The sequence below is a fragment of the Neophocaena asiaeorientalis genome, unplaced genomic scaffold (genome assembly GCF_003031525.2).
Source record: "Neophocaena asiaeorientalis asiaeorientalis breed wild unplaced genomic scaffold, Neophocaena_asiaeorientalis_V1.1 scaffold230, whole genome shotgun sequence".
NCBI lineage: Eukaryota > Metazoa > Chordata > Mammalia > Artiodactyla > Phocoenidae > Neophocaena > Neophocaena asiaeorientalis.
Window position 1 is genome coordinate 1,115,774 of NW_020175186.1, and position 27,462 is coordinate 1,143,235.

Below are 27,462 nucleotides of genomic sequence, written 5' to 3' on the forward strand. Positions count from 1 at the left end.
AATGCCAATCAGAGAGAGAAAATGATTAAATGTAATTGCATTTTGCGCATCAAAAAATAGATAGATAAATAATGAAGTCAGTGCGAGACCTTGTCCATGACAGCAAGTAAGCACCCTGAATAAACGCTCATTTTAAAGAACACCTTTTTGGGACTTGGAGCATAGAAAAACCCACGGTTTAGTCAAGTGTTTCATAATTTTTGTCAATAGATTTTCATTTGCTCTCATTTTCTGCAAATAATGGAGAAGTGCATGGTGGTGGGAGAAATGCCGTGGTTGTTAAAAGCAGAGGCGAGAAAATACACATGCTTGAGCCGTTGAGATCTCGCCGAGGAGGCAGAGGAAGACATTTTTAATTGGCTGCGTTTCATTCGTGAGTCAGGCAATCTGATGGAGGAGAAGTTTTAAGACAATTGCTAAACCTTAGGGAATTGTCCCAGAATAAAAGAAGATCGTCCTCATGTTGTTTATAACACAGAAGCAAACTCCACATTTTGTTGTCATTTCTGAGTTTTCACGAAATGTGTAATATTGCAAAGCCCATGATACGGACAGAAGGATCAGCTCGTCAACAGTTTTATTAGTTTGATTTTCCTTTTAGAATTTGCTACCATGTTGTCTGTTTCCTCTGGGACCCCGTTTTCTTCTCCATTAGCGCTAACTAGAAAGAAGCTTAGCCAACAGATTCTAGAAGACGCCTTCCCTTTGCCCATGGCTTCCTCCTCCTCCTCACTCTTTCCACAGCTGACACCAAAATTCATTACATCCTCTGCACAATTTTTTTTTAAACTATCTCTCTGTTTTTTTGAAAATTTCCCCCTATTTGAAAGAAAAGATCCAGAGACGTAGAAGTTACCACTTAAACTTTTATTTATGGCCTCTCCCACCCTAAGTATCGTAAATAATAAAGCATTTGTTACGGATTAGACTTTTAATAATTTTCTTCCAAAGATCTCTTCTAACTTCAGGTAAAGACTGTGATCACTTCTGAAGAGAAACACTGTCCAACTACCAACAAAAGGATGTTTGGGGAGGGGTTTCCATCTGGGTAGGATACTTGGCAAGTGCTTTAGGCCGATGAGAGACCTGAGAAACGGTGCACTTTTCACTCTTTCTTTTCCACTTGATGTGTAAGGCCCCCAAACCCAATACCTGTAGGGCCAAAATTTTTGGCATAGCAAACTGTGAACGAGAGAGAAGAGGACAGGGGAGAGAAGGGGTTGGTCAGCACCATCATTTCAGTTCCCTCTGTCTGAGCACAGTCCTTTTACCTGGGAGAGGCATCCTTTTGACAAATGTGTTTGTAAGTTAACTTTCAAACACATTGAACTGTATTTATTTTAGATTTGCTAATAAAACTGTTTATACTTCTTTGCACTTCCCTAGGTGTGTTCAGAGACATTTTCTCATTTGAGTCGACATAATCTGGCTGCCGGCTGCCTGCCCAGCCTCATCCCCTCCTGCTTCCGCCTTCGCGTCCGCCTCCCTGCCTGCCCTTCAGATACACACAACTGCTTGCAGTTCCTGGAACGAGCCATGATGGCCTGGCCTTGGTGCCTTTGCACTCACTGCTCTTTGTTCCTGGAACGCCCCCTCCCAAACCCACGTTCACCCTTCAAGGCCCAGAGGAAGCTTCTCCTCTAAGAAGCTTTCCCGACACCCCCAGCCAATCACTTGCCCCTTTTTGCACCCTGCATTGTGTAGCATCCTCTACTAGAGCTTGTACCACTTGAGAATGCAATTACTTCTCTATAGGTTGATCTCCCTACTGGCTGTGGCAACATTTTAGAATTTTATAGCCTGTGAATGCTGAGCACCCTCTGTACCCTCTACTGCCAGAAGAAGGCAGCCCCTGTCAGATAGTGCATCAGTTTCCATCCTGTCTCATCCTGGGAGAAGCTGGGCCACCTACAGTCTTGATTAGTACCGTCCTCCCCCTTGCCTCTCCCCAACTCTTAACACACACATTTGGGGATCCTGAGGCACCATCATTGAGTGAAAGGGTGGGAGGACCCCGCTGAGAAACAGAAAAGGCCTAGGAGAGGCTCTGAGGGTGAGGACACATTGCCCTGGCCCTAAAGTGTCCCTTCTTCTTCGTAGCATCAGGAAGGAGCTAAGGCTCTATTGCCTCTCTGTAAGACAAAGGGATGATGGAGGCAGTTAGGGGCAGAGCTGTGAGGACCAGAAGGGAAACCAGCTTGTCAGTTCGCTTTCTGTGATCACGAAGTGATGTGCAACGTCAGGAACAGAAATGTCAGAAAGGAAGGAGGGAGAGAGCAAGGGAGGGAAGGAAGGGGGCTGGGAAAGAAGGAAGGGAGGGAGGGAGGAAGGAGATAGATGTGTCTTGATAAATTCAGGAGAGGCAGAACACAGTTCATCCACGCACCCCGCAACGCTGTCACCCTTATCTGCCAGTCAAATGGACAGAGTGTTCAGGTTTTTGAAAGGAAATGTGATGTTTTTGTCCAGACCTAAGGCCTCTTCCAAGGCCAGTCAGGACACTGCTTCCTCCTTGTCCTCTCTCCCCCCAGGTGCTCAGGAACCACTGGGCATCTATAAGTATCAGGTCCCCCCAGATGTCCCTATGGAGGAGACCAGAGCTGGGTCAGGCGGGAGGTTACTTTCCCTTAGGTGGCTTTGCTCCCCATCCTGCGAGCTCAAACCTGGCTCAGGCTGAGAAGCCATGCCTCCGGGCAGACACAAGCCTCTCGGCAGGAACACAACTTCCCCTGCCAAGAACCCTCCCTGGGAAAACATCTCAAGAGAGTCTCTGAAACCACTCACCTTTGCAATAAAGTTCCCCATCTTTGTCAGTAACGTTCGTGGACTCTAGACTCTTCCCACAGATAGCACAGCGAAAACAGGTCTTGTGCCAAGGCTGCAGGGCACAGGAGAACAGGCAGGTGGATATTTAATAGGGCAGGCAGGGCATTTATTTCCGTGTTAAGTCCCCTGACCAGCAGCATGTAAAGGCATGCCCTTGTCTTAACAGTTCACCCACCTAATTGGCCCCCGGAATAATTATTCTGGCTATGGGCTTGGCCAGCGATTCTTAGGACCCCTAAAAATGAATAGATCAAGGTGATTTCCATATGTATTCCTTCAGAACAGACTAAATAGAATAGGGCTTCCCATTTCTAGAAGATCCAAAATACTGAAGAGAGGGGAACTTGGACTTGAGGCAGTGGGTAACATATTGAATATAAAATGAAAAAAGAAAAAAGGTGAAGAAATGGGCAATCATCCAGGGAATTCAACTTCATTTTAACTCTTTGTGTATTTGTTTTTAATTGAAGTATAGTTGATTTACAATGTTGTAGTAGTTTTGGGTGTACAGCAAAGTGATATATCTATATATAGATATATAGATATATACTTTTTCAGATTCTTTTTCATTATAGGTTATTACAAGATACTGAATATAGTTCCCTGTGATATACAGTAGGTAGGTCCTTGATGTTTAATGTGTGTATACGTTAACCCCCAACTCCTAATTTATCCACCCCCCACTTCCCTTTTTGTAACCATAAGTTTGTTTTCTATATCTGTGACTCTATTTCTGTTTTGTAAATAATCTCATTTGTATCATTTTTTTAGATTCCACTATAAGTGATATCATATGATATTTGTCTTTGTCTGACTTACTTCACTTAGTACGATCATCTCTAGGTCCGTCCATGTTGCTGTAAATGGCATTATTTCATTCTTTTTTATGGCTGAGTAATATTCCATTTGTGTGTGTGTGTGTGTGTGTGTGTGTGTGTGTGTGTGGTATATATATCACACACATATATATAGCACACACACATTTATATACACCACATTCTTTTTTTAAATTTTTTTTGGCCACACTGTGTGACATGTGGGATCTTAGTTCCCTGACCAGGGCTTAAACCTGCACCCCCTGCAGTGAAAGCATGGACTGGACTACCAGGGAAGTCCCTATACACCACATTCTTTATCCATTCCTCTGTTGATGGACATTTAGGTTGCTTCCATGTCTTGACTATTGTAAATAGTGCTGCTATGAACATTGGGGTGCATGTATCTTTTTGACTTAGAATTTTCATCTCTTCCAGACACATACTCAGGAATGGGATTGCTGGATCATATGGTAACTCTATTTTTAGTTTTTTAAGGAACCTCCATACTGTTCTCCATAGTGGCTGCACCAGTTTACATTCCTACCAGCAGTGTAGGAGGGATCCATTTTCTCCACACCCTCTCCAGCGTTTATTATTTGTAGCCTTTTTGATACTCTCCCTGAATTTCTGATGGAGGAGAGTTGCGTGACTTGGATCATCCAGAAGACTGCTTTCTTCATATCTGCGTGTCTTCTAGGCACAGCCCAGGGTCCTCACCTGTATTTAAATGGCCTGTCCTGGGGTGGAGACTGCGCCTATATTTGGAGTCAGACACTCTCCGTGGGCTTCCTCCCCCTACTTAGTATAAACAGGATTTTTGTCTTTCTTCAGGCTCAGATCCTTTGGTGAACACCCTGGCTTCAGGCCTGAAACTGGAGCTTGTAGACAAGTGTGTGTTACTGTCTCAGACATCAGATGACTTTCCCTATTGCCAGGACACTGTGAGCGAGGATGCTTCTCACTGCTGCGGGGTGTTTGCTGTGTGCATCAGTGTGATGCCAATATCAGGCTGAGTTATGCAGTGGTGACAGCTCCCCGGGCTGACACTTCTGGAAGGATTGTGGACACAGGATAGGGGAGCCTGTGTGCCTTTGTTTCTCCAGAGCTCCTAGCTGGGTGCCTCCCCCTAGTGGGTTAACGCTTATTGCATCGAATTCCATCCACCAGTTCCAGTTTCCTAGGGCACTGCAGGGTGACAGTCACAGCCCAGGAAAGTGGGTAAGGATGGGTGGCTCCTAAATGGTTCCTGGGAGCTAAGGAGGGTCTGGCCTCCACCCACCCTCAGTTCCTACTTTCTTCTCTCATCCCTCCCAGCATCCCATCTGACTCATATAGAAGTCCTTACCTTGCCGCCTCCCATCACCTTCTCAGCAGCATAGACTGACTTTCTGCAAACACACATATATATAGCACACACACATTTATATACACCACATTCTTTTTTTAAATTTTTTTTGGCCACACTGTGTGACATGTGGGATCTTAGTTCCCTGACCAGGGCTTAAACCTGCACCCCCTGCAGTGAAAGCATGGACCGGACTACCAGGGAAGTCCCTATACACCACATTCTTTATCCATTCCTCTGTTGATGGACATTTAGGTTGCTTCCATGTCTTGACTATTGTAAATAGTGCTGCTATGAACATTGGGGTGCATGTATCTTTTTGACTTAGAATTTTCATCTCTTCCAGACACATACTCAGGAATGGGATTGCTGGATCATATGGTAACTCTATTTTTAGTTTTTTAAGGAACCTCCATACTGTTCTCCATAGTGGCTGCACCAGTTTACATTCCTACCAGCAGTGTAGGAGGGATCCATTTTCTCCACACCCTCTCCAGCGTTTATTATTTGTAGCCTTTTTGATACTCTCCCTGAATTTCTGATGGAAGAGAGTTGCGTGACTTGGATCATCCAGAAGACTGTCTGCTTTCTTCATATCTGCGTGTCTTCTAGGCACAGCCCAGGGTCCTCACCTGTATTTAAATGGCCTGTCCTGGGGTGGAGACTGCGCCTATATTTGGAGTCAGACACTCTCCGTGGGCTTCCTCCCCCTACTTAGTATAAACAGGATTTTTGTCTTTCTTCAGGCTCAGATCCTTTGGTGAACACCCTGGCTTCAGGCCTGAAACTGGAGCTTGTAGACAAGTGTGTGTTACTGTCTCAGACATCAGATGACTTTCCCTATTGCCAGGACACTGTGAGCGAGGATGCTTCTCACTGCTGTGGGGTGTTTGCTGTGTGCATCAGTGTGATGCCAATATCAGGCTGAGTTATGCAGTGGTGACAGCTCCCCGGGCTGACACTTCTGGAAGGATTGTGGACACAGGATAGGGGAGCCTGTGTGCCTTTGTTTCTCCAGAGCTCCTAGCTGGGTGCCTCCCCCTAGTGGGTTAACGCTTATTGCATCGAATTCCATCCACCAGTTCCAGTTTCCTAGGGCACTGCAGGGTGACAGTCACAGCCCAGGAAAGTGGGTAAGGATGGGTGGCTCCTAAATGGTTCCTGGGAGCTAAGGAGGGTCTGGCCTCCACCCACCCTCAGTTCCTACTTTCTTCTCTCATTCCTCCCAGCATCCCATCTGACTCATATAGAAGTCCTTACCTTGCCGCCTCCCATCACCTTCTCAGCAGCATAGACTGACTTTCTGCATCGAGGGCACTTCTCCGACTCTCCAAACTTCGAAGTGAACTTGGAAGGGTTGCTGGTGGTGGCAGAGCGTGCCGGCTTTGGGGACCTGGTGGAAATTGACAAATGAGTGAAACCTATAGACTTCCCTTGGCAAACAGTACTAGCTGTGTGACTTTGAGCAAGTTACTTAACTTCTCTGTGCCTTAGATGCCTCATCTGGAAAGTGGGGATAGTCATAGTACCTTCCTCACAGGGTTGTTGAGAAGGTTAAATGAGGCCACATGAGTAAAGCACTTAGAACAGTGCCTCCCTGGCCTGTTGTAAGGGCTGAGGAATGTTAGCCAGAATTCACTTACCTCTTTCCTTTCTGTTGTAAAGCACTTCACAAGTGTTCCACGTATGTTAGCTTGTATAATTACCCTTGTCTTGTTATATTGCTGTGATTGTTCGTTTAGGGTTTTCTATACCACCTTGAAACCCACGGGTCTGCTTTCCAAAATGAGTAAAAATATTACAGGGCAAGATGGGATCTTGACAGTTGATACTAAACAAACCACAGTCCAATGAGCTGATGCTTATCACAGTTCAAATTGTCACCCTGCATCCAAAGGTCCCCTGTCCTCTTGAGAGCAAAGTCTAAGAGAGAGGCACAGTGATAACCCTGTGATTCCATACCTTTTGGCGTTTCCTTGTACGTTTATCGTTTGAGCCTCACCATAACCCTCTAAAGGAGGCAGGGCTAGCTGGAGGAGAGCATGGGCCAGAGGGGTAAGTGCCCAAGGTTAGCAGCTCATAACTGGTGGAGCTGGGATGAAACCCAGGTCTCCAGACTCTTCCTGGCTGTGCAGCACCACAGGAAAGCCCTAACGTAGAAGAGTGAGCTTTGGGTAATGTGAGACAGAGAATGCAGCTGGTATCACCTTTCTTTTTAAAATAGCATCTCCGGTTGGGCTTGAGTAGTGAGAAAAATTTATATGACTAGTCACACATCCCTGCAGTTTTCCAGGCTCTACCATGGGCTACTCTCTTCGGAAGGGACCAGATGACTCCTCAGATGCTCTCGCTATTCTCTAGGGGACACTGCCTCAGTTGGGCTGGGCCTTTCTGCCAGTCCCGCCACAGAGCTGAGCCCGGGTACCAGCTGGCCAGACAGCAGCTGCAGGCCAGTGACTGTCAGTGTATATATTCAGTTTTGGGCTGGAGGTCAGCATGATCACGTAGAGCAGACTGGTAGATGGAGGTGGCACAGTGTGAAATCCTGGCTTCCCTAGGATAATGTTGGGGAAACCTCATCGTTGTACTGGCAACAGGCAGCACGGGAGACCTACAGAAAGTTATAATTGTCTACTTCTGAGGCACAGCCCATCCCCACAGAGCCACTCCCCACTGCGATGCAGACGTTAGTTATCTTACAACCCAAGGGAAGAAATCTTTCAGTGACAAGCACACAGAGGATGGCCATTGCGTCCCTGCCATATTTATGTGATTTACACAAAAAATGCTCAACGAGGAAGAAAAGAGACTCCATGCAGTTTTGCGAAGGTCAAACAATAGAACATCTGTACATTCTGGGTTGTCTCTTGACATGCAAACCAAGAGCCATGGTGTAAAAGTAATTGCCCTTTTGAAAGGCAGATAATTTAAAGAGAGTCTTCGGAGAGATGACACATTGTTAGAACTTGGTCAGACTGAGTATTCCTATTGTCGGCAAGTCAGCAATAGAGTCCATTCTCCCACTTCCAGAAAACGTTGCCATGGGAACAGAATGAACTGTCCTGATAGCTGGGGCTCTACGGGCTGGGAGAAGCGGGGCAGTAACTCACTGTTGGAACTGGAGGCCCAGGTGTTCACCCGTGTCCGTGCTGAGGCAGCCGGCACCTTGTCCATACCCGATCCCCTTGGGGCCATACTTGCGCCCGTAGCAGACCTTACAGTAGATCTCTGACTCGTGAGCTGCCACTGTGGTGCTGTCCAGAGCCTTCCTGCAGGCCACTGTTGAGGAAAGGATGGTCAGGGGGTTAGCGTTGAGATTCCTCCCCGCCTTCCCTGCACCCCCAATACCCTGACTGGGGCCAAGGGACTCAGCACAAGGGCCCCCCCCACCAGCCAAGAACACAACTTTGATTCCTGACCAGAACATCTGTCCTGAGTCGTAGATTCCAAGGCAGTCCTGTTTCACAGATGAAAAAATTGGAGCACAGAGAAGGGAAGTAATGTTTTCAGTGGTACCCAGCTAGAAAGAGGTGGAGGCCAGGACTGGAACCTGGTGTGTGGTCTTGGACCAGCTAAGAATATTGTCCCTGAATGGGGACAACATGCACTCCTGAGTGTCTCACCACAAATGACATCGGGAAGTGTGAGTGTATTTGTGTGTGGGTGAGTAGGGGGTGAGGGGCTGAGGCAGGGGAGGAACTTATTTTTTTCTTAATCATATCAGAATCAGCATTGCGCAGTTTCTCTACTTAAAATGGATTTTGAAAAGCCCTTTGATATTCAAGGAGGTAATTACGGCTGAGACTTCTTTTGATCCACTTCTGGAAGCAGGGGAGGCAATGAAGACCTGCTGTTAGGCTTATATTGGCTCAAGCCCCTTGGTTACTGTATATCATCTAATGTAAAGTATCCCCCATACTTTACCCTAGTATAGTTATTATACACATGTTGTGTATATACATTATACATAGTATGTAAGACAATCCCCTATTTTTCCAAAGAGAAGATTAATAGAAAATCTTCTATTAATTAGATTTTTCTATTAATAGAAAAATTTTTGCCAACTTGAATTAAATAAACATTTAAGGATATAAATGAAAGTGTCAAATATCTGCTTGTAACATTTAATTTAATAATATAGATCAACAATATATGGATTTGGAGATGTTACTTTTTTCTAATCTGACACAAATTCAGGAAACAATTGTATCCAAATTATTCCTCTGCATCTTCAACATCAGCATCTCCCTTCTCAACAGTGTCTTTCTGAGGCATCTGACTCAGCTCTCCAGAGCAGCTCATCCCTACTTCTGTCTGTGTCTTTTAGAGGCAGCCCTGTTTACCTGAGAAGGGGGCTGTCACCTGGAAATTGTATCTCAGCAAGAAGTACCTATTAGCAATAATATTAGGGCAGCATTAAAAAGTATGTAGGATCTCCACAGCCTAATACCTTGCTATATCGCTTTGTAATGATGATCCTTAAAGGTTGTTTAGGGTGCTACTTAGTGCTTGTAATAGTGAGGTCATATATCCACAGGAATAATAATATATGGGCATTCAATTTATTTGCCTGTTTTTTAAAAAAACAGTTCCATCAAGTGACCTCTATAAGCAATCCAGCTTTGAATGAGGTTGTTTCAGGCTAATATGCCTTTCTCAAGTGGTTATTTTTTTTTTTTTAAAAAAGTGTTATTGAATACAAGAGTGGGAGAAGAAGATAAGGTTGTAGATGAGGTAGGATTGGCCAGAGGTTGATGGTTATGTGGCTGGGTAAACAGGCGTATGGGAGTTCATTAAATAATTATGTCAATATTGTTTGTAAGAATTTCTATTAAAAAAACAGATTAAATAAATGGAGTAATTGAGAGCCTGTCCTGTAGCATGAGAGACTTTATAAGACTCTGAAGCCAAGGCAAACCCTTTTTATGAGGAATAATTTTGGGGGGAATTTGCCTTATATTTGAGCATGTAAGGTATATACCTGTCTCTGCCCTTCCTGTAGCTGTCAGTTACTAATCTCCAGAACAACTTGGTTTTCTTTGGTTTTTTTTTTTTTTCAGAACAACTTGTTGACTATTCATTTATGTTCTATACTCTGAGTTCTTTGAGGGCAAAACAGTTTTAATATCCCCAGAATGTAGCACAGAGCCTAGCCCAGAGTTAGTCCTCCGTAAACATTTGTTGAGTGAATGAATGAATGAATGAATGCATGCATGCATGTGTGAATGAAGATCAGTGACTTGTCCACGATTATACAGTGGTAAATTGCAGAGCCATGACTGGCCTCAGGTCCTTTGACTCCTACTCCAGTGCTCATTCCCATCATTCCAGGACTGCCTATACCTTGTCTTGTCCTGGCCAATTCTATAGCCACTCCCTGGCTTCTGACTAGCTTTCACACACACAGGCACAGCAGAGCTGTGCTGTGTAATACCGCAGCCACTCACCCGCCACGTGATGTTATAATGTGTATATTGGTGACATGTTGAAATTGCAATTTTTGGATATATTGGGTTAAATGTTTTAAAATTAATTTCACCTGTTCCTTTTCACATTTTAAAAAATAAGTTTACTAGAAAAATTTAAGTTTCCATATGTGGTTTGCATTATATATCTTTTGGACGGCACTGGTAGGGGGGTTAAGATTTGTATAGAAGTTTGGAGAACACTGGCCAGGAGACAAACTAAGGTAGACTCTGCCTCTCTGAACTCTATTTCCAGCAACTACAGGTTGACCTGTGGACAGACCACTGTTGTGACGATACTACAGAAAATCACGCTCCTCTCCAGGATCCTTCTGTCCACCACTGCAGAAACCTGTACTGCTCAGACCCCCATCCCACCCACAGGTTCTAAGGAGAATATCCAGGGGTTGAAAGGGATGCACCAGCAAATGCTCACATCGTTCTTCCATGGCTCCGTTAAACAGGGCCTCCTCCTGCTGCCTGGGAAAACAAGACACCCCTCGCCGTGGAAAGCATCCCCACCGTTGCCTGTACCCACTCAGACATCCAAGCTGATGAAAGGAGAATAAAGGCCTAGAAAATTGGATCTCAGATGAAGAAACCCAGCTTTCTTCTTACAACAACTTGTGTGGCAGGTATAACCATCTCTATTTTATAAATGGGGAAATTGAGGCTCACAATGGTGACTTACCCAAGGTCACACAGTTAAAGTGCATGGTAGAGCCCATACTCAAACCCTAGTCATTTTCACTCCAGCTCCAGTGTTCTTACCAATATTCCTTTCCCCCACTCTTTTTAAAGAACACTAGCTATATTTGGACAAAAGCCAGAGGGTTATGGAATGAACTCTCTTGAGCAGTGACTCTGGATCATTGTGATGATAGTGGTGAACCTGATGAATGTGTATGATGGCTTAAAAAGAATTACGCATCATTAAAACCTAAAACATTAGTAAATCCACACACCCAATCACTCACAGTCGTTTCCCCCTATTGCTTGGTGACAGTTATGTTTGTTGTGGGAGGTAAGGGATAATGGAAACTCCTGCAGCAGAGAAAGCGCTACTATTTCTGGAGGATGAAGTGTCTCCATGCCCTAACAGATGGAGCCCAACCCTTGAAGTTCTGTTTGAAACAGCTTGAGGCAACGTGATGCCTTGCGGCTGCTGGGCTGAGACATGGGGGCGGATGGGTCACGAAGGGTTGGGGAGCGCGCGTCTGCGAAATGTCCAGTAAAGCTAACCCTTAAGCCAGACCTACTGGAGGGGAGCAAAGAAGGCAAGTGGCCAAGACAGAACTGCTCTCCTAAAATAGGATCAAGCTGCTAGGAAACTCTAGAAGGCAGTCGTGTTGAAGAGACTGGACTGGGAATCTGAAGGCACAGACTCTGCTCCTGGCTCTGCTGTAGATGCCAATGACCCAGCTTAGAGATGAGAAATGACTTGTCCAAAGTCACATGAGTTGGGTAGAGCCTGACTCCCAGGTGGACCACGGGGTTTTAAATGCCCCCCTGGTTTTGACATTTGTGAAACTGTGTCCAGCAGGGGACGGTAAAGATTCCCCTTGTCAAGTTGATGGTGCCCCAAACGCTTCCCTTTCCCACGCTTCCAGAATTGTCATCTGTTGCCCCCCAGCCTGACACAGGTTCTTTCTTAGGAAAGACCAGTTGTAGCTGGCTTCGGTGACCGCTGGCCTGTGGGGACAGCACATCAAGCCAAGTCCATCCTGGCTGCAGATAAGTGATGGCTTTCTTACTCTGTCAAGTCACACTTTGTAAATGTCGCCACTGGGTCAAGTTTTCACCACTGGGAGCTTGTTCTGACTTTGAGCTTCAGGGAAACGGCCTCTGAGGTGGACAAGTGGTTGGAGAGGGGGTGCTCAGGAGAGCACCATCCCTTCTGTAGGTGGGGCCCCAAAGTGATATTCCTAACAAGTTCCCAGGGGATGCTGATGTTGCTGGTCCCCAGACCATACTCTGAGAACTACTGATACACAGTATCTGTGACTAAGTGTGAACTTCGAAGTGCTGAGGGGCCGTCATGGCGTTCACCCAACTCACTGCAGTGGAAACAGGTCTTGTGGAAACTCCTTCCGTTGCACTGGATTTCTTCCGCATGGTAGACGGTCTTTCCGCAGGCTCCGCAGTTCGCTCCTCCACCCCAGTTTGGCATCTTGAAGACTCTCTGGTCAAGGTCAAGTCTAACAGGACATAAAGCAAATACCCTAAATTTAGGCAACCTCCAGAGTGAGCCAATCCCAATCGACATATACACAATAATATATATAAAATAGGTAACTAGGAAGGACCTACTGTATAGCACAGGGAACTCCACTCGGTACTCTGTAATGGCCTATATGGGAAAAGAATCTAAAAAAGAGTGGATATATGTATATGTATATAACTGATTCACTTTGCTGTATACCAGAAACTAACACAACATTGTAAGTCAACTACACTCCAATAAAAATTAAAAAAAAAAAAAAGAGTGAACCAATCCCTAGTAGTGCTGTGGTCTGAAGACCAGGATCCAGCCCCAGTTTGTTGGTGTTTCATTCATTCCTTCAGCAAATGGTTATTGTGTGTAAGTCATTGGATAAGCTCAGACACTCAGAGCAAGCTCTGAGCAAGTCACTTTACCACTTGGGGACTCAGTTTCCTCTTTTGTTAAATTTCAATAGCCCCAGCTCCTGTGTACCTCACAGGGTCCTTAGAAGGAATGGATAAGCTAGTTTTGTGTATCTGAAATTGTATGCAAATATTCAGTATTGTTATTTTCTTCCACCTAGGGTTTTAAAAATTATTCCATCAGAAGTGGGAATAACCTATGAAAATGGTATTCTTATCTAGCTCAGTGCTTCTTGAGTCACCTTGGGTCTTGTGAAGATGCAGATTCTGGTTTGGTAGATCTGGGGAGAGGCAGGAAATTCTGCACTTCTAAGACTCCAGGCAGGGCTGTTGCTGCTAGGAGGGCACCACCCTTCGGTTAGCAAAGCCTTGGCTCATCTTGTTGATAAAAATACATAATATATAAAAACTCTATTCAGATTTATTTCATCTATCCATTCATTCCTTTTTAAGAAATATCATTGCCCAGGCAATGAGCTATGTTGGCACTGCACTAGATCAGTGGTTTGGAAACCTCCTCCTGCTTTCGGGGCTACCAGCAACTTGCCATGTGCATCGAGATGAACTTCATAGCTTCTATTTACCTCTGTTTTCCCACCTATGATATGAAGAGGGTCATTCTTTTCCTTGTTGCTTCACAGTGGAGTTCAGAGGATGTGCAGGAAGGTACTCATCAGAGCTCACAGGGACAGGTGATGCTCCTGCAGGTCCTTGCACACCCTTCAAGCACCCTCTGCTACCAGAAGCTGCTGATAGCCAGCCCCAGGCCATCCTTGTCGCCCCACTAGAGAATTCTGTGTGAGAGATACTAGGCAAGGAGGGACATCAAGAAACTTTTTTCTCTTTCCTCCGTGTCTGTCTGTAAGTATGAATCCAGTTTTCAGTTTCCCCAGAGCGGAACTAAAATAAGTCATCAGTACTCAGTGAAATCTGAAATCCTGCCAGTCCCAGGGGGGCTGAATTTTCTCTGAGATCCTCTGGTTTCTAAGAAGCCTGGTGTTCATCTTGTCATTGACACCAAGCACTATCAGACAATTCCAAGTGGCTGCCTCTGACCTTCTCTTTCCCTTCTGGGAAGCTAGTCACCTTCTTATAATAGTTGGCAATTAACACTAAGCCTCCTGGGTCACCTGTCTGGATTGTGTCTCCCAGCCTCGTAAGAAAGACAGGTTTTGCTAAGAAACAGAAGGTAAATAGCAAACAGACCATGGAAACCGATACTAGGACCAAAGGGAAACTCTCCACCTAAATGTCCTGCAAGGAGATTTTCCTGCTTCCAAAAGCAGGTTAGGTTAGCCAGGAACATCCTACCCTTCTCAGAGAAGCAGGTTCTTCTTTTTATTCAGTAAAATCTTAGAAAATAAGTTTTTTAAAAGGAAACATTTAGTGCTACTATTTCTATAGTTCAGATTGCTTAGTTTAATGGGAAGAGTAATGGATTTTGAATTGAAAGGCTTGGGATCAAGTCTGCATTTATTCATTCATTTATTGATTTAATCACCATGCATTTACTACCTGCCTATCATGTGTCAGACACTGCACTAATTACTCGGTGAGGAATGAAGGAGAGGAAGGCTTATAAAAATGGGTAATTTGTGTCCTGTCCCCTAGCCTTGAGAAGCCTACATTCTAGTGAGAAAGATAGGCAGGAACCAGAATACTCTGTACCAGAAAAGAGGCTTATGAGAAGTGCTATGCAAACTCAAAGGAGGGCATGGCTACCGACATTTAGACTAGGGAGGAAAGCAGTGAGCTGTTGGAGGATCACAGAAAACATCACATCTAAATGGGGTTTTGAAGGGTGAATAAGAGTTCACCAGATAGAGAAAAGGGAAAAGGATATTTCAGGCAGAGAAAAGAGCACACAGAAAGGCATGGAGAACTTAATATGCCCTAAAAGAGCCCAACTTGTTTATTTTTTACTTTCAGGGGCAGAATAGATTTTCAAGATTGCCATCTCATGTACAAACAAGATGAGGCATAAAAAGTAGACATTTGAGGGTAATTTTTTACCCAACTTCTTTTTCCAAGATCCACCCTTCTCTGACTAAAGATGGTATGTTTTTTTGGAAAAGGGTAGAATCATAATTTTCTTCGTGTTCATTTTGGTCCTGAGTTTCACCATAATATAAAATAGAGGAGAAGGGCAGTATATATCCAGGAATGTGACAGTGACACTTGTGAAATTAATGATGTGAAAATTTTCAATGAAAACAACCCCAGGTCAAATTTCTCATTTCACATCTTCAATGGAGATTTCATTGGCATGTCCTGCAAGTTAATGGGAAAGAGATATGCTTCTTAGGGGTGTGTGTGTGTGTGTGTGTGTGTGTGTGTGTGTGTGTGTGTGTGTGTGTGTGTGTGTATTCAGCAATTGTCCACACATGATACTTTCCGAAGTGCGTATAAGATTACAGATAATAGCTTTTTCACAAGGTAATGGAGCCTGGTACAGGTTGTTATTAAGTGATCATAAATATCTGACGTACATTTATCAAGACTTGAAACTCAAAATAGAAATCCATAAGCATTCAATTAAACAGGTGCTCAGTTCCACTTCTAAAGATGGAAACGTAGCTATGGGGGCCTAACACAGACGATGTCTCTGATTTCTTCTTCAGATGCTCAAAGACCAAAAGGCAGCGTGTGTTGTAAAGCATCCTGAATTGGAAGACACAGGTTCTAATCTTGACCTTGTGGCCTTAACGTGGGTCAAAAATGACGATAATATTATGTCCTGCGCTCTCCTCACAGGATTACTGTGAAGGTCATGGAAAGATGATGGAATTCAAAGCAGCACTGAGAAGCTGTTCAAAGGTAAGTCATTGTTCTTCACTTTATTTCAGTTTACTCAAATAGCACCGATCTGCTAATTAAGTCACGATGATTTGAAAGCACACGTAGGTCCTGGATTACATATCTAACCTTCTCAGCCTCCTGCATTGCTTTGGAATTCCTGTGTCTCAACACTCCCCTAGCCAGGCCTGGAATGCGAGTTTACGCAGGCAAGATACCAAGGGGTGGGCCATTTGTTTATCAGCGTTGCCTGACACAGGCAAGGGTCATTGAAGGTGGGACACCAAATATAGGCTTGCCCGTCACTCAGCCCCATTTGTCACCTGGATCACAGTCTCCATCACATCACCTGGCACTACTCCCTGGGCCAGTCCCAGAGATGGCTGTGTTGTCACAAAGTCGTGTGTCAGGACTGAAAGGGGGGACAGTCGAATTTAGGAGGATGAAACAGAATGCAGGACCCTGTGATGTCAACTAGGGAGAGGGTGGACTCCAGACTTTTAGATACCAGATCCCAGTGAGAGACTTACCTGGGTGGATTTCGTAACGAGTTGTGCTGTGGAAGAGATTATACTGGGAATGTGCTATAGTAGGGGCTGGAAAAGGCTGTAAACCGGATGCAGGAGGCCAGAGTTCTAGTTCTGTCTTGCCTCTTCAAAGCTGTGTGATCTGAGAAAACCGTGCAGGCCCTCTGAACTTCAATATCCTCTCTATAAAACAGGCATGATAGTCCCATCTATTTCACTATTGCTGGGAGGACGGTAGCTGTTCGTGTGAGTAAAATCACTTTGTAAACCGCAGAATGTTATAAAATGTAAGAGCTAATGAGTTCTGCCACAACTCTAAGTTGTCACGTATCAGTCTGAATTTTTAAAAGTATAACTGTACTGTGTAACTTGGGCGCATTCTTCCTAATCCAACACTCTGTTTTTCTTTTTTTAAACTACCAACTGTGGAGCTGAAAGGTGATACCTTAGGGCAAAAGTGGGTGGTGTAGATAAAATGGGTGCTCAGTGATTCTGTTCTTTCTTTGTTAGGGGTCCATTAAAGAACCAGGGAGGGAACCTTAGGCTATGGCTTTGAGCAGAGACCTCCAGCGACAATGCTGTTTTCATCTCAGTGTTGGTTTATTTGGTTGTCCTGTTAGGTGCCTGATTCCACATAGTGAGTTAAATTGTCTACACTGACTGAGGCAAAGATTTTGGATCATAGAAACACATATCTGGAATCTAAGTGATAATCACAATTATTACTAATATAATAATATTGTTATTAAAGCCATAGCGTCTGAAGCCCAGCCTTCGGGCCAGGCCCTATGGTAAATCTCATTTAAGCTTCACAACAACCCTTCAAGGTAGGTGCTTTTACAACATTCACTTTAGAGCTGGAGACATGGAATCTCAGGGAAATTACATTGCCCAAGGTCACATGGTTAGTATGTGTCACATGGCTAGGTTGGAATTTAGGTCGCTCTGACTCCAAAGCTGTGTTCTTATGTTAACATTAGCTTCTATTTATTGTTTACTATGTATCAGTTGCTATAGATATACTATCCGTAAATACAACAGCCCTGCGTAGCAAATTTTGTGATCCCCATTTTGCAGATGAGAAAAATGAGGATCAGAGGGCTTAAGTGACTTGTCTGAGGTCCTACCACCAGTAAGCGGCAGAACCACAATTCAAACCCCAGTTTAAGCTGGTTCTGTGTCCCATGTTCCTGCTTACAGCACGCTTGAGAGGGGACAAGGGTCAGCACCTCCATTAACCAACCTTCCCAGCTGATGGGAATTGGGATCTGATTGACCCATTGTCTCTCCATGGGACAGAGAGAATACTCATGGGTGGGAGTAAAAGAGGGAGGCGGAATTCAGTTCAGTAAAATAAAAGACTTTCTAAGAGTCAGTGCTCTTCACACATGGAAAGGGCTCCTTTGGGGCTGGAGAGTTCTCACTATTGATTTAGCTTGGCAGTGGATGGGTGTCCAAGTGTAATGTAATGTAGTGAAGCCCCCTTCAAGGGTCCTTCAAGCCCTGAGACAGGTTTAGGGATCTGATCGCTGACTAGAGCCTCACCTTGCAGAAAAGCTGCCCAGTAGTGTCTCCTCTCAAACACTGCCTCTTCTCTAGTCTCTTAATCCAGGTAAAACAGATGATGTGGGGAAAGAAGGGCTTTGGAAAGAACCAAGCCAGGTTTCAAAAAACACTATCTGGGGCTTCCCTGGTGGCACAGTGGTTGAGAGTCCGCCTGCCAATGCAGGGGACACGGGTTCGTGCCCCGGTCCGGGAGGATCCCACATGCCGCGGAGCGGCTGGGCCCGTGAGCCATGGCCGCTGAACCTGCACATCCGGAGCCTGTGCTCCGCAACGGGGGAGGCCACAGCAGTGAGAGGCCCGTGTACCGCAAAACAAAAACAAAAACAAAAAAACACTATCTGTTCAACCATGGGCAAATTACTCAAAATCTTTGAACCCATGTCGTCATGCACATAAAGAGAGAATGAGAAGACTTGCCTTAGAAGGTTGTTTTCAGTTAAATAAGTTAATAATAATAGCTAACATATTACACATCAGTGCTTATACATAGCAGGTGTTTAATAATTTTAGTTGCTTTCATTATTACTGTTATTATTTTATCTCCAAAATGGTTTTAAAATCCATTTTCTTAAAACAAGTAAATCTTTCCAACTCCTTCTCCATGGCCCTTCTCTTCAGACTGTGAACCAACTCTGTTTCTCAGCCTTGAGAGTGTGCTGTACCCAAGAACAGATGCAGCCAGGCCAGGGAGAGAGTCAGCCTCCTTGGGGGGATCGGGGTGCCTGGCACCAGGGACGGCACATCAGGCAGGGTCCTGAGCCTGTGCCCCGGGACACCCGCTTCCTCACTTTGGCAGCTCTGGTGCCTACCACCAGCTGACCTCTCTGGTGCTCTGGACTTTGAAGGGAAGCAGTGAACCCAAACAGAGTCACTGTGGCCCAGGGAGACCATGGCCTTCAGCTCCCCGGTGTAGGACATTCAAGGTGAGCGGCTTCCTCCTAAGCTTCTGAACAGATATATGAGGTCCCCTTTCCAGAGGCCCTTTCACAAAGCCTGGGGAGATAGGTTGCTTAATCCCAGCACAGAAATAAACCCAGCTCTCATCCCTTTAAAATTCAGAGTAGACACACCTGCCCCTTAAACTAAAGCTGTAATGCACAGGTCATATTATATCTTTCCTGAAATTATCTCTAAGGTGTGGCTGACTTTTACTCTCAGAAACTCACTTTGTTCTATCCTAGCCTTTATAATTTGTTTTGAAGACCACGTTGCACCCTGGTTTACATCCTGGCTCTGCCACTTCCTAGCCGTGTGATCCTGAGTAATTACTTTGCTTCTTTGAACTTTCGTTGCTTACTCTGAAGAATGACTTCTTGCAGGACTTTTGGTGACAGTTAAATAGGCTAATTTTGTTCTGAGCTTGCACAGGGCAGTAAACGACCAACAAATCACGATCTACGCTTTCCCGTGATGAGGTCCGTGATGAGGCTCCGAAGCTTCCATCTTCCTTGGTCCCAGTAATAAGACAATTATTGTCTCTTCTCCTGAATTCCTTCATTGTGATGAATAACTGAAGTTTTTAGCATTTGAAGGCATCACGTTTCTCTTTGGCCATGAAGGCCAACTCTGGATATAGTATTCCCAGACATCTGAGTGGCACGGTTATGATTGGAAGTTTGCCTGCCTCAGGAGTTATATTCCCTGTGTATTATATTCCTTGTCTGTGTCCTTCCTCTTGTAAAACAAATTAATCATCTTCTAACTCCTGGTCAGCTTGTTATTTGCTCTGACCTCTGGACTTTTATCATCACATTTGTACTTAGCAGGAAATCCTCCTGCAGCCCATCAGGTTTGGCCCTGTGCCTTTTCTCCAAGGCCTTGAATATTTGTACAGTTTTATTAGACTTACAAAGTACTTTCTTATACTTTATCCCATTTGATTCTAACAAATCCCTTTGGGATAGGTGGCCTTACTTTAATTTTACTGCTCAGAAATGGAAACTCAGAGCAGTGATGCTCAGAGCTAGAATTTGAACTGCCTCTGTGACTAATGCTCTTTGCTTTCTTCTATTTCCTTCTTCAAGTTCCCAGGATTTCTGAATTTGTATTCTACTGAGAGTCTGTCTCCACTTCTTCCAAGAAGTCCATGGCAATTTGCCTGTTGAAGGACCCTGTTCTCTCTTTCCTTCTCTCTCCCCCTGCCCCCTGGCCTGCCCCCTCCACCTCCAATGGACGGCTTGTGCAGGGACTGCAGAGCACCTGTCTGCCCGCTGAGAGGGCGCTGAGCCTGAGGGTCGGCTGTACGCTCTGCCAACAGCCAGGGCTCATTTTATTTTTTTATGTTTTTTGACTGTGCCGTTTGGCGTGAGGGATCTTAGTTCCCTGACCAGGGATTGAACCCACGCTCCCTGCAGTGGAAGCGCAGATCTGAACCACTGGACTCACAGGGAAGTCCCCTGGGCTCAGTTTAGTGACTGAGTTGTTCAGAATGGAACCAAAGCCAAGCCAGAAGAATCCCGGACATTTTCTGATCAGAAAGCAGTTTTACATAAATTGTAATGAATTGGATGTACCCAGCGTTGAGATTCAGTCCCAAAAGTCAACTGAGGACACAGGCTCTTCTCTATTTTCTTGTCCTGTCCATGTTGATGCCCAACCTTCCCTGCATTAGTGATGCCTCTACTTCACACCAGTTCCGACACATGAGATGGTCAGTACAAGCTCATTGGATTGCATTGAGTTGTACTGCAGAGAGACAAGGTTCCTCAGACCTGTTCCCCAACTCCCCAGCTCAGTGAAGGGAACAGAAGTTAGAGGCAGTGGCTTTGATCTGAAGGCAGCAGCTCCACTCAGACTATTGTTTAAAACCACTTCTTATTCTCAGTCGCACTCATGCCTGTCATTCACTGGGATGTAAAAAAAAAAAAAAAAAGTCCTTTACTGAAACCTAGAGGAAACACTGGGAATCACCCCTCAGCCCCAGCTGGGAATTATCTTCCCAGTAAACAGAGCTTTTAATGGGTTTTCAATACAGCAATGTCTGTTTTGGGTCTGCTTTGATTAGTTTCAAATTATTAAAAGCAAGCCAGTTGCTGAACATCCTTGGGATATAAAATCAATTTTAAGTCAACAACTCCATTGAGTATTACTTATGTGAGAGACAGGGTAAGGTGAAATATAGACATCTGAGTCATTCACCCACACCTTTTGAAAAGAACAAGTCCTTGTATTTTGCGCATTGGAAAGCTGGCTTCTGCTGTATCGTATCTATTGCAACCACTTTGTAACTGTGCAGTGCTTTACAGTTCAGAAAACTGTCACCACGTCCACATCCATCACTGCAGAGGAGACCAAGACCCTGAGGGCAGGAACTTTCTCAAAGTCTCACATCCTTTCATTTACGTGGTCCTAGGACTAGAATGCAGGTCTTTTGACTAAGACGATAAGAAACATTATTCCACGAATAATGGAAATGGTTTTAGACCGAAAATAATCCCTTACTTATTCTCTGTGGATTTTCCTTGAGCCCCCAAACGCTAATCACCCTTTTAGGAATGTTCTAGACAACTAGGTCCACCCAGAATCAAGCATAACTTGAGCCTCCTCACACAGAACCAGAGTGGATGCTGGTACTTGGGACGTGAAACACACCCTTGCTCTACGGGACCCTTCCGAGTCCCAGCTGGCCACCAGGCCAGCCCACCCCCAGCCCTGATGCCCTTCGCTCCACTCACCTGCCTGTGCGGTCTCTGTCGGCTCAACTGCCTAAGGGGGCTCATGTCCTCTTTAAATATATGGGGGCTGTCACCAGCCTTGGCCTGCGGAGGGGAGGGGAGGGAGGCCGAGGGGAGAGGGTGAATGAGACATGAGTAACACAACTGCTATCAGAGGCTGGAAATAGCCGGTGACCAAAGCCCTGAGTGTCGTCCCGCCCACACCAGCTGCGAGGCCCTTGGAGAACAGTATCTCTTGGGTTCTGTTTTAATTGCCAATCGCCTATGGCGCCAAGGGATCAATTCGTGGAGTGTGCATTTCTGATCAAGTGGTGGGAAAAGGAACAAGAGCAAAGAAAGGTTTTACACCTAAAATCATTTTCCTGGCTCCTACCCCCCTAACCTTCCTGGAAGTCAATGCAAGGTACCTGCATATGAATCATGAACCATATCTGGGAGCCCTTTGTAACTCCGAGACGCAGGTCACTGTGCTCGGGAAGAAAACTCAGAGCTAAAAATAGGAGTCATGATTGTCGGAAATGATAGTTAGATAATCTCTTCAAAGGAGCTTGGGGAAAAAAGTCAGCTAATCATTAGGGTCCTGTCACTTCATGGCCCGCTATCCTATGAAGAAAACCTTTCTTTCCAAAGGTTTGAGTTACTTTGTTATCTTTTTCTACTTCAGAATTTAACATGGCTGTGCATCCTATTTACAAGTCTCGATAAGTCTCTCTGAACCCACATTGTTTTTGGAGGTCTCATTTCTCTTTGCCTGAAAGGCGCATATATTTTGATCAGCATCAAGGACTCATATAAATTATAAAATTTGATAGCTGGCAAGAAGTTCAGAGATTTAATAGACCAATTCTCCATGTTATGGCTGAGGAAACTGAGGTACATAACTTGCTAAAGGCCAAACAATGAGTCTTGGTAGGTCCCAGATGAAAATCCAGGTTATCTGTCTCTTAGGGGAAGGCACTTTCCAGTAGTGTTGACCTAGCTGTTGAGGTTAGGTGTAGGTAATATGCAACCGAGAGGGATATGAAATCCAGCCCTTCAGATCAGCCATATTAGCCTGTTCATTACATAACCACAAAGCAGTTGGTTGAGTTGGTTGGAAATAACTGTAAAGAAGGTTGTGCTAATTTCACAAATATGAACACAGCAAAAACCTAATATGAGATTTTCCTAGTCTATGTTTTCATGCAGAAGTGTATTTGTTGTAGAAATGGGGAAATGGCGAGTGCTCTAGAATGTTAAAGTTAGAAAGTACTTTAAAAGTCTTCCAGGATAGTAGCTTTCAAACTTTCGTGTGCTTTTTTTTTAGAATGATAATGCTATTTTCTATAAATAGTCTTAAATGGAACATTGATATATAAAGCAAATAAAAGGAAATTCACTGCTTGAAATAAATAGGTGGTCTGTTATAATGAATAGGTGGTCTACTCACATAGCCTTTCTCGGAACCCCCAAAGTGGCTTCGAAAATACTTTATTGAGACAAAATTTGAAAGTCACAAATGTAGCCCACAACTTTCATTTTATAGTACAGATGTTAAGGCCCAAAGAAGGGGTTTAGTTCCCTTAAGGGGAAATGCAATGTGTATAGTAGAATTATTTCTGGAGCCAGAAAATCTGGGTTTGACTCTAATGTTTCTGACCTTTAAAAAAATGTTGTCTGATTATACAAGTAATACAGGAATGCATTTTTATCGTGAAAGACTAAATGATAAAGATGTATTTACAGTAAATTGTAAAAGTTCCCTCCCACAATCCTACTTTCTTTCCCAGAGTTAACACGTGACAATATTTTGGGTTTTACATAACTTGAGTCACCTTTTAAAAGGATACTTTAGTCACATTTATTGTGATTTTTGATATATATGGGCTTATTCCTTTCATCTTATTTTATTTTTTTTAAATAATGTTTCTTTTTTCTTTTCTGGACTTTTATTAGATTTAATAGTTTTCCTTGTCATGTTTTCTTTTATGACTTAGAAATGATCCTCTTCCTCTAATTTAAAAGCTATGCACAGATAGATAGATATAGATTTAACTGGTAGCCATATTTTATTTCTTCTATGAGATGAGAAACTAAGTGGCACATGTGTACAATGGAATATTACTCAGCCATAAAAAGAAACAAGGGACTTCCCTGGTGGAGCAGTGGTTAAGAATCCACCTGCCAACGCAGGAGGCATGGGTTTGAGCCCTGGTCTGGGAAGATCCCACATGCTGCAGAGCAGCTACGCCAAATAAATAAGTAAATAAAGAATTGCTTTAAAAAAAAATGAAATGAAATTGAGTTATATTTAGTGAGGTGGATGGACCTAGAGTTTGTCATACAGAGTGAAGTAAGTCAGAAAGAGAAAAACAAATACCGTATGCTAACATATATATATGGAATCTTAAAAAAAAAAAAAAAAGTTGCAGGGCAGGAATAAAGATGTAGACATAGAGAATGGACTTGAGGACATGGGGTGGGAGGGGGAAGTTGGGGCTAAAGGAGAGTAACATCAACATATATACACTACTGAATGTAAAATAGCTAGTGGGAAGCAGCAGCATAGCCCAGGGAGATCAGCTCGGTGCTTTGCAATGACCTAGAGGGGTGGGATAGGGAGGATGGGAGGGAGGCTCAAGAGGGAGGGGATATGGGGACATGTGTATGCATATGGCTGATTCACTTTGGTGTACAACAGAAACTAACAGTATTGTGAAGCAATTATACTCCAATAAAGATCTATTAAAAAATAACAAAAAAAACCCTAATTATAAATTTACTGCTTTCTTCATTCAAATACTGTTACGTATATATTTTTTGTATCTTACTTTTTTAACTCTGTGTGTTGTGTTGTTTGTGTGTGTGTGAGTGATAGAATGTATTCTTGATGAATTTATTGAGAAAGTCTGTTGTAAGTGAACTAGAAGTGAAAAGGTCTTTGTATTAGTTTGCTAGAACTGCCGTAACAAATACCATACACTGGGTGGCTTAAACAACAGACATTTATTTTCTCACAATTCTGGAGCTAGCAATCTAAGATCAAGGTGTCAGCAGGGTTGGTATCTTCTGAGGCCTCTCTCCTTGGCTTGTAGATGGCCATCTTCTTCACATGTTTTCAGATGGTCTTCTGCCGTGTGTGTCTGTGTTCTAATCTCCTCTTTTTATAAGGATACCAGTCACCAGTCATATTGGATTAGGGCCCAGTCATATGACCTCATTTTACTTTTAAAGGCCCTATTTTCAAATACAGTCTCATTCTGAGGTACCAGCAGTTAGGACTTCGACATATGATTTGGGGAAGACAATTCAGCCTATAACAGTCTCAATTTTGCCTTACACGTGAATGCTAGCTCAGCAATCTTTACAGTTGTACTGTCCAATACAGTAGCCAATAGTCACATATGGCTATTTAAATTGAAAGTATTTGGAATGAAATGAAAAATTCGGTTCCTCAGTCATAGCAGCCATATTCCAAGTGCTAACCACCCACTGTGGCTCATACATCCACCTTGAACAGCGTAGCTATAGCATATTTCCATCATTGCAGAAGTTCTGTTGACTAGCACTGCTATAGAGCGGCTTCATCTGAAAAATGATGCACATGCCTTTTGGATTCTATCAGGAATAGATGATGTTAAGCATGTGTTGGACACATGGCAGGGTGTTCAATCAATACTAGTTGAGTATTCACTCAACAGTGAGTGAATGGTAATATTAGGACTAGAACCCACTGTTTCTGTGCCATTGTTCCCCAGGAATAGCCATAAATGAGTCAGCTGTTGTGAAACATAGGACACAAAAAAGATCAGGCAAGAGAGTAAGAAGGGACGATGATATTAAACACACGCCTTAAAACACTGTCTTTATACCCAAATCAGAATAAACTTTATTCTATTTAATTCTCTCAATGACTTTGTAAAGAAGATACTATTATACCCATTGTATGAGTGAGGAATGAAATAAATACAGTTCTTGAAAGCTAAGTAATGTTTAAGGCCACATACTTAAGTCAACAGTGAGTTGGTGGCAATGTCAGGACTAGAATACGCTGCTTTACCCGTTCCGTTCTCCTAGGATAGCTAAAAACTGGAGAGTCATTGGGAAACACAGATGACTAAGGAGACAGGGAGATTCAAACCCAGATTGAACTTCAAATCCCTTCTACAACATTGATTCCCAAATTCATTTGACCGCTGTCCCCTCGGTAAACGTTTGTGTTTACACATACACACACAACACACATATGTATGTACATATATATGTAAATTATAAACATTACTGTAATATATACTCTAAAACACACTCCATGCTACGCACTAAAAAAGATAAAAATAAATGTAATAAAAGTTCTAATTCTTTTTCTCATGTTCTAGTATTATTTCACATGCTCTCTAGGATACTGGCGCCCCCTTCCACTTTGGAAACCACTGCTCTAAACCATGCCATACTAAGAGGGAATATGCTGTCGAAGAATTTACAGGCCTGGGAATCTCAGCTTTCATCTGCTCATCCAAACCCCTCGGAAAAGAAACATAATTGGACTATAATGTATTCAACGTCAGCCACATTCTTGGAGTAACTAGGGCTTTTCACTATTTCTATGCACCAGTAGTCTGACATTTTGTCATTGGCTGTTATTTCAAAGAGAGAATTAATTTAAGACTACCATTCAAAGGTTGCTCCTGGCCATGTGGCCCATCCATGAAAGGCAGAGAAATGAGCAAAGCAACACTTAAGTGAACTAAGATGGTTCCTTTTCCCCAAGAGATAAAAAAAAAAAAAATATATATATATATGTATCTGTCCCCCCTGAAATGGAGTGAGACTTGGAGAAACAAATAATTGATGTACTTGCGTCATTCAGATTTTTGTATTGGCCTCTTTGTTCTTATGGCCATACATCACTTGCTGATTACAGCGATGACAGCATTTCTTACATAATGCTTTCAGCTTAAAAGCATTATCAAGTGTTTGATTCTCTCTCAGATGTGATCTCTCTCCTCTCTCTGTCCCTTTCTCTCTGCTTCTCTCAAGCAGTGGGGGGATATAGGTGTTATTATTCCCTTTTTACAGATGAAGAACCTGGTTTGAGAGGTGAGGTCACACAGCCAGTAAATGGTGAAGTCAGAACTTGAACCAGGTTCTCTGCTCCAGAGCCAATGCCCTGAGGGAGGTTTCAGGTGATCTGGTCGGCATTACATAGTTGGGAGAGAGGACACTAGGTCTGAGAATCACTACAGGTCAGAGTGCCTCTGCAGCCAAAGTACCAACTCAACTTCATCTTGACCTGAGAGATTAGCAGGGCTTTATTTGCATCAGTGGTCCCTTGGGTTCAGTAGAGGCTGTTTCTACATTCGCTATTCAGCCAAGACAAAGCCTCTAGGAGGAGCCTGAAGCAGTGCAAACGCCTTAAGCGGGTATCACAGGGACAGCAAATTGACAAATGCAAATCCACTCACGGGGGTTCTAAAGTGGATCAGTGCGATCATCTTAGGAGCTGTTTCCGTGGGTTAACTAGCATCTATCACTGTTCACCTGTGTCAACAACAGAAATTCTTTTGAATCCAGTCCTTTTTATCCCTGCTCCTCTTATTACCCTGGCTCAGATGTCTTGCCTAGACTTTTTCAGAAGCTTCCCACTGAGTTTTCCCCACCTGTCTTCCATCTCTCACACTGCTACCAGAGCTGTCTTTCGAAACACAGATCTTATGATGGCAGTTTCCAGCTTAAAGACCCCCGTTAGCGCCCCCTTACTGTGTGATCTTACTAAAAACTTTTGACACGGCATTCAAGTTTCTTCTTCTTGCCCCAAATTAACTTTCCGACTTTTCCTCCCAC

At 43.8% G+C, this 27,462-nt stretch overlaps 1 protein-coding gene and 1 long non-coding RNA gene across 4 annotated transcripts in view; one reads left to right on the plus strand and one right to left on the minus strand.

The window, feature by feature from the left end:
• Positions 1-849: 849 nt before the first annotated feature.
• Positions 850-21,717, minus strand: CSRP3 (cysteine and glycine rich protein 3). 2 transcript variants are annotated; one of them, XM_024764651.1, is made up of 6 exons: positions 21,643-21,717; positions 12,513-12,652; positions 8,100-8,268; positions 6,250-6,382; positions 2,785-2,878; positions 850-1,182 (listed from the first exon to the last, which is right to left on the minus strand). In XM_024764651.1, exons 2-6 carry the CDS (start codon positions 12,622-12,624, stop codon positions 1,106-1,108), a joined length of 585 nt encoding a protein of 194 aa, XP_024620419.1. In that variant the 5' UTR covers positions 12,625-12,652; positions 21,643-21,717; the 3' UTR covers positions 850-1,105. The 2 variants fall into 2 exon arrangements, with proteins under 2 accessions (XP_024620419.1, XP_024620420.1); XM_024764652.1 differs by lacking the exon at positions 21,643-21,717 and having other exon boundaries at positions 941-1,182; positions 6,268-6,382; positions 12,513-12,624.
• The window catches only part of LOC112412895 (uncharacterized), a 32,004-nt gene continuing 15,316 nt past the window's right edge, over positions 10,775-27,462 (plus strand). The window contains exons 1-2 of one of the 2 annotated variants that reach the window (XR_003005871.1): positions 10,775-11,089; positions 15,701-15,896. This is a non-coding gene — a long non-coding RNA (uncharacterized LOC112412895). Of the gene's footprint in view, positions 11,090-13,857; positions 13,941-15,700; positions 15,897-27,462 lie in introns of those variants that run through there. The other variant, XR_003005872.1, reaches the window with a different exon arrangement.

What these genes read in the sequence shown, in the direction of transcription:
- CSRP3 (XM_024764651.1), bottom strand. Translation starts at nt 12,624, where the DNA reads ATGCCAAACTGGGGTGGAGGAGCGAACTGCGGAGCCTGCGGAAAGACC. An exon ending in CTGGGCCTCCAGTTCCAACA is followed by an intron (nt 6,383 to 8,099) that starts GTGAGTTACTGC and finishes AATTTCCACCAG; the next exon opens with GTCCCCAAAGCCGGCACGCT. An exon ending in AGGTGATGGGAGGCGGCAAG is followed by an intron (nt 2,879 to 6,249) that starts GTAAGGACTTCT and finishes TGTGCCCTGCAG; the next exon opens with CCTTGGCACAAGACCTGTTT.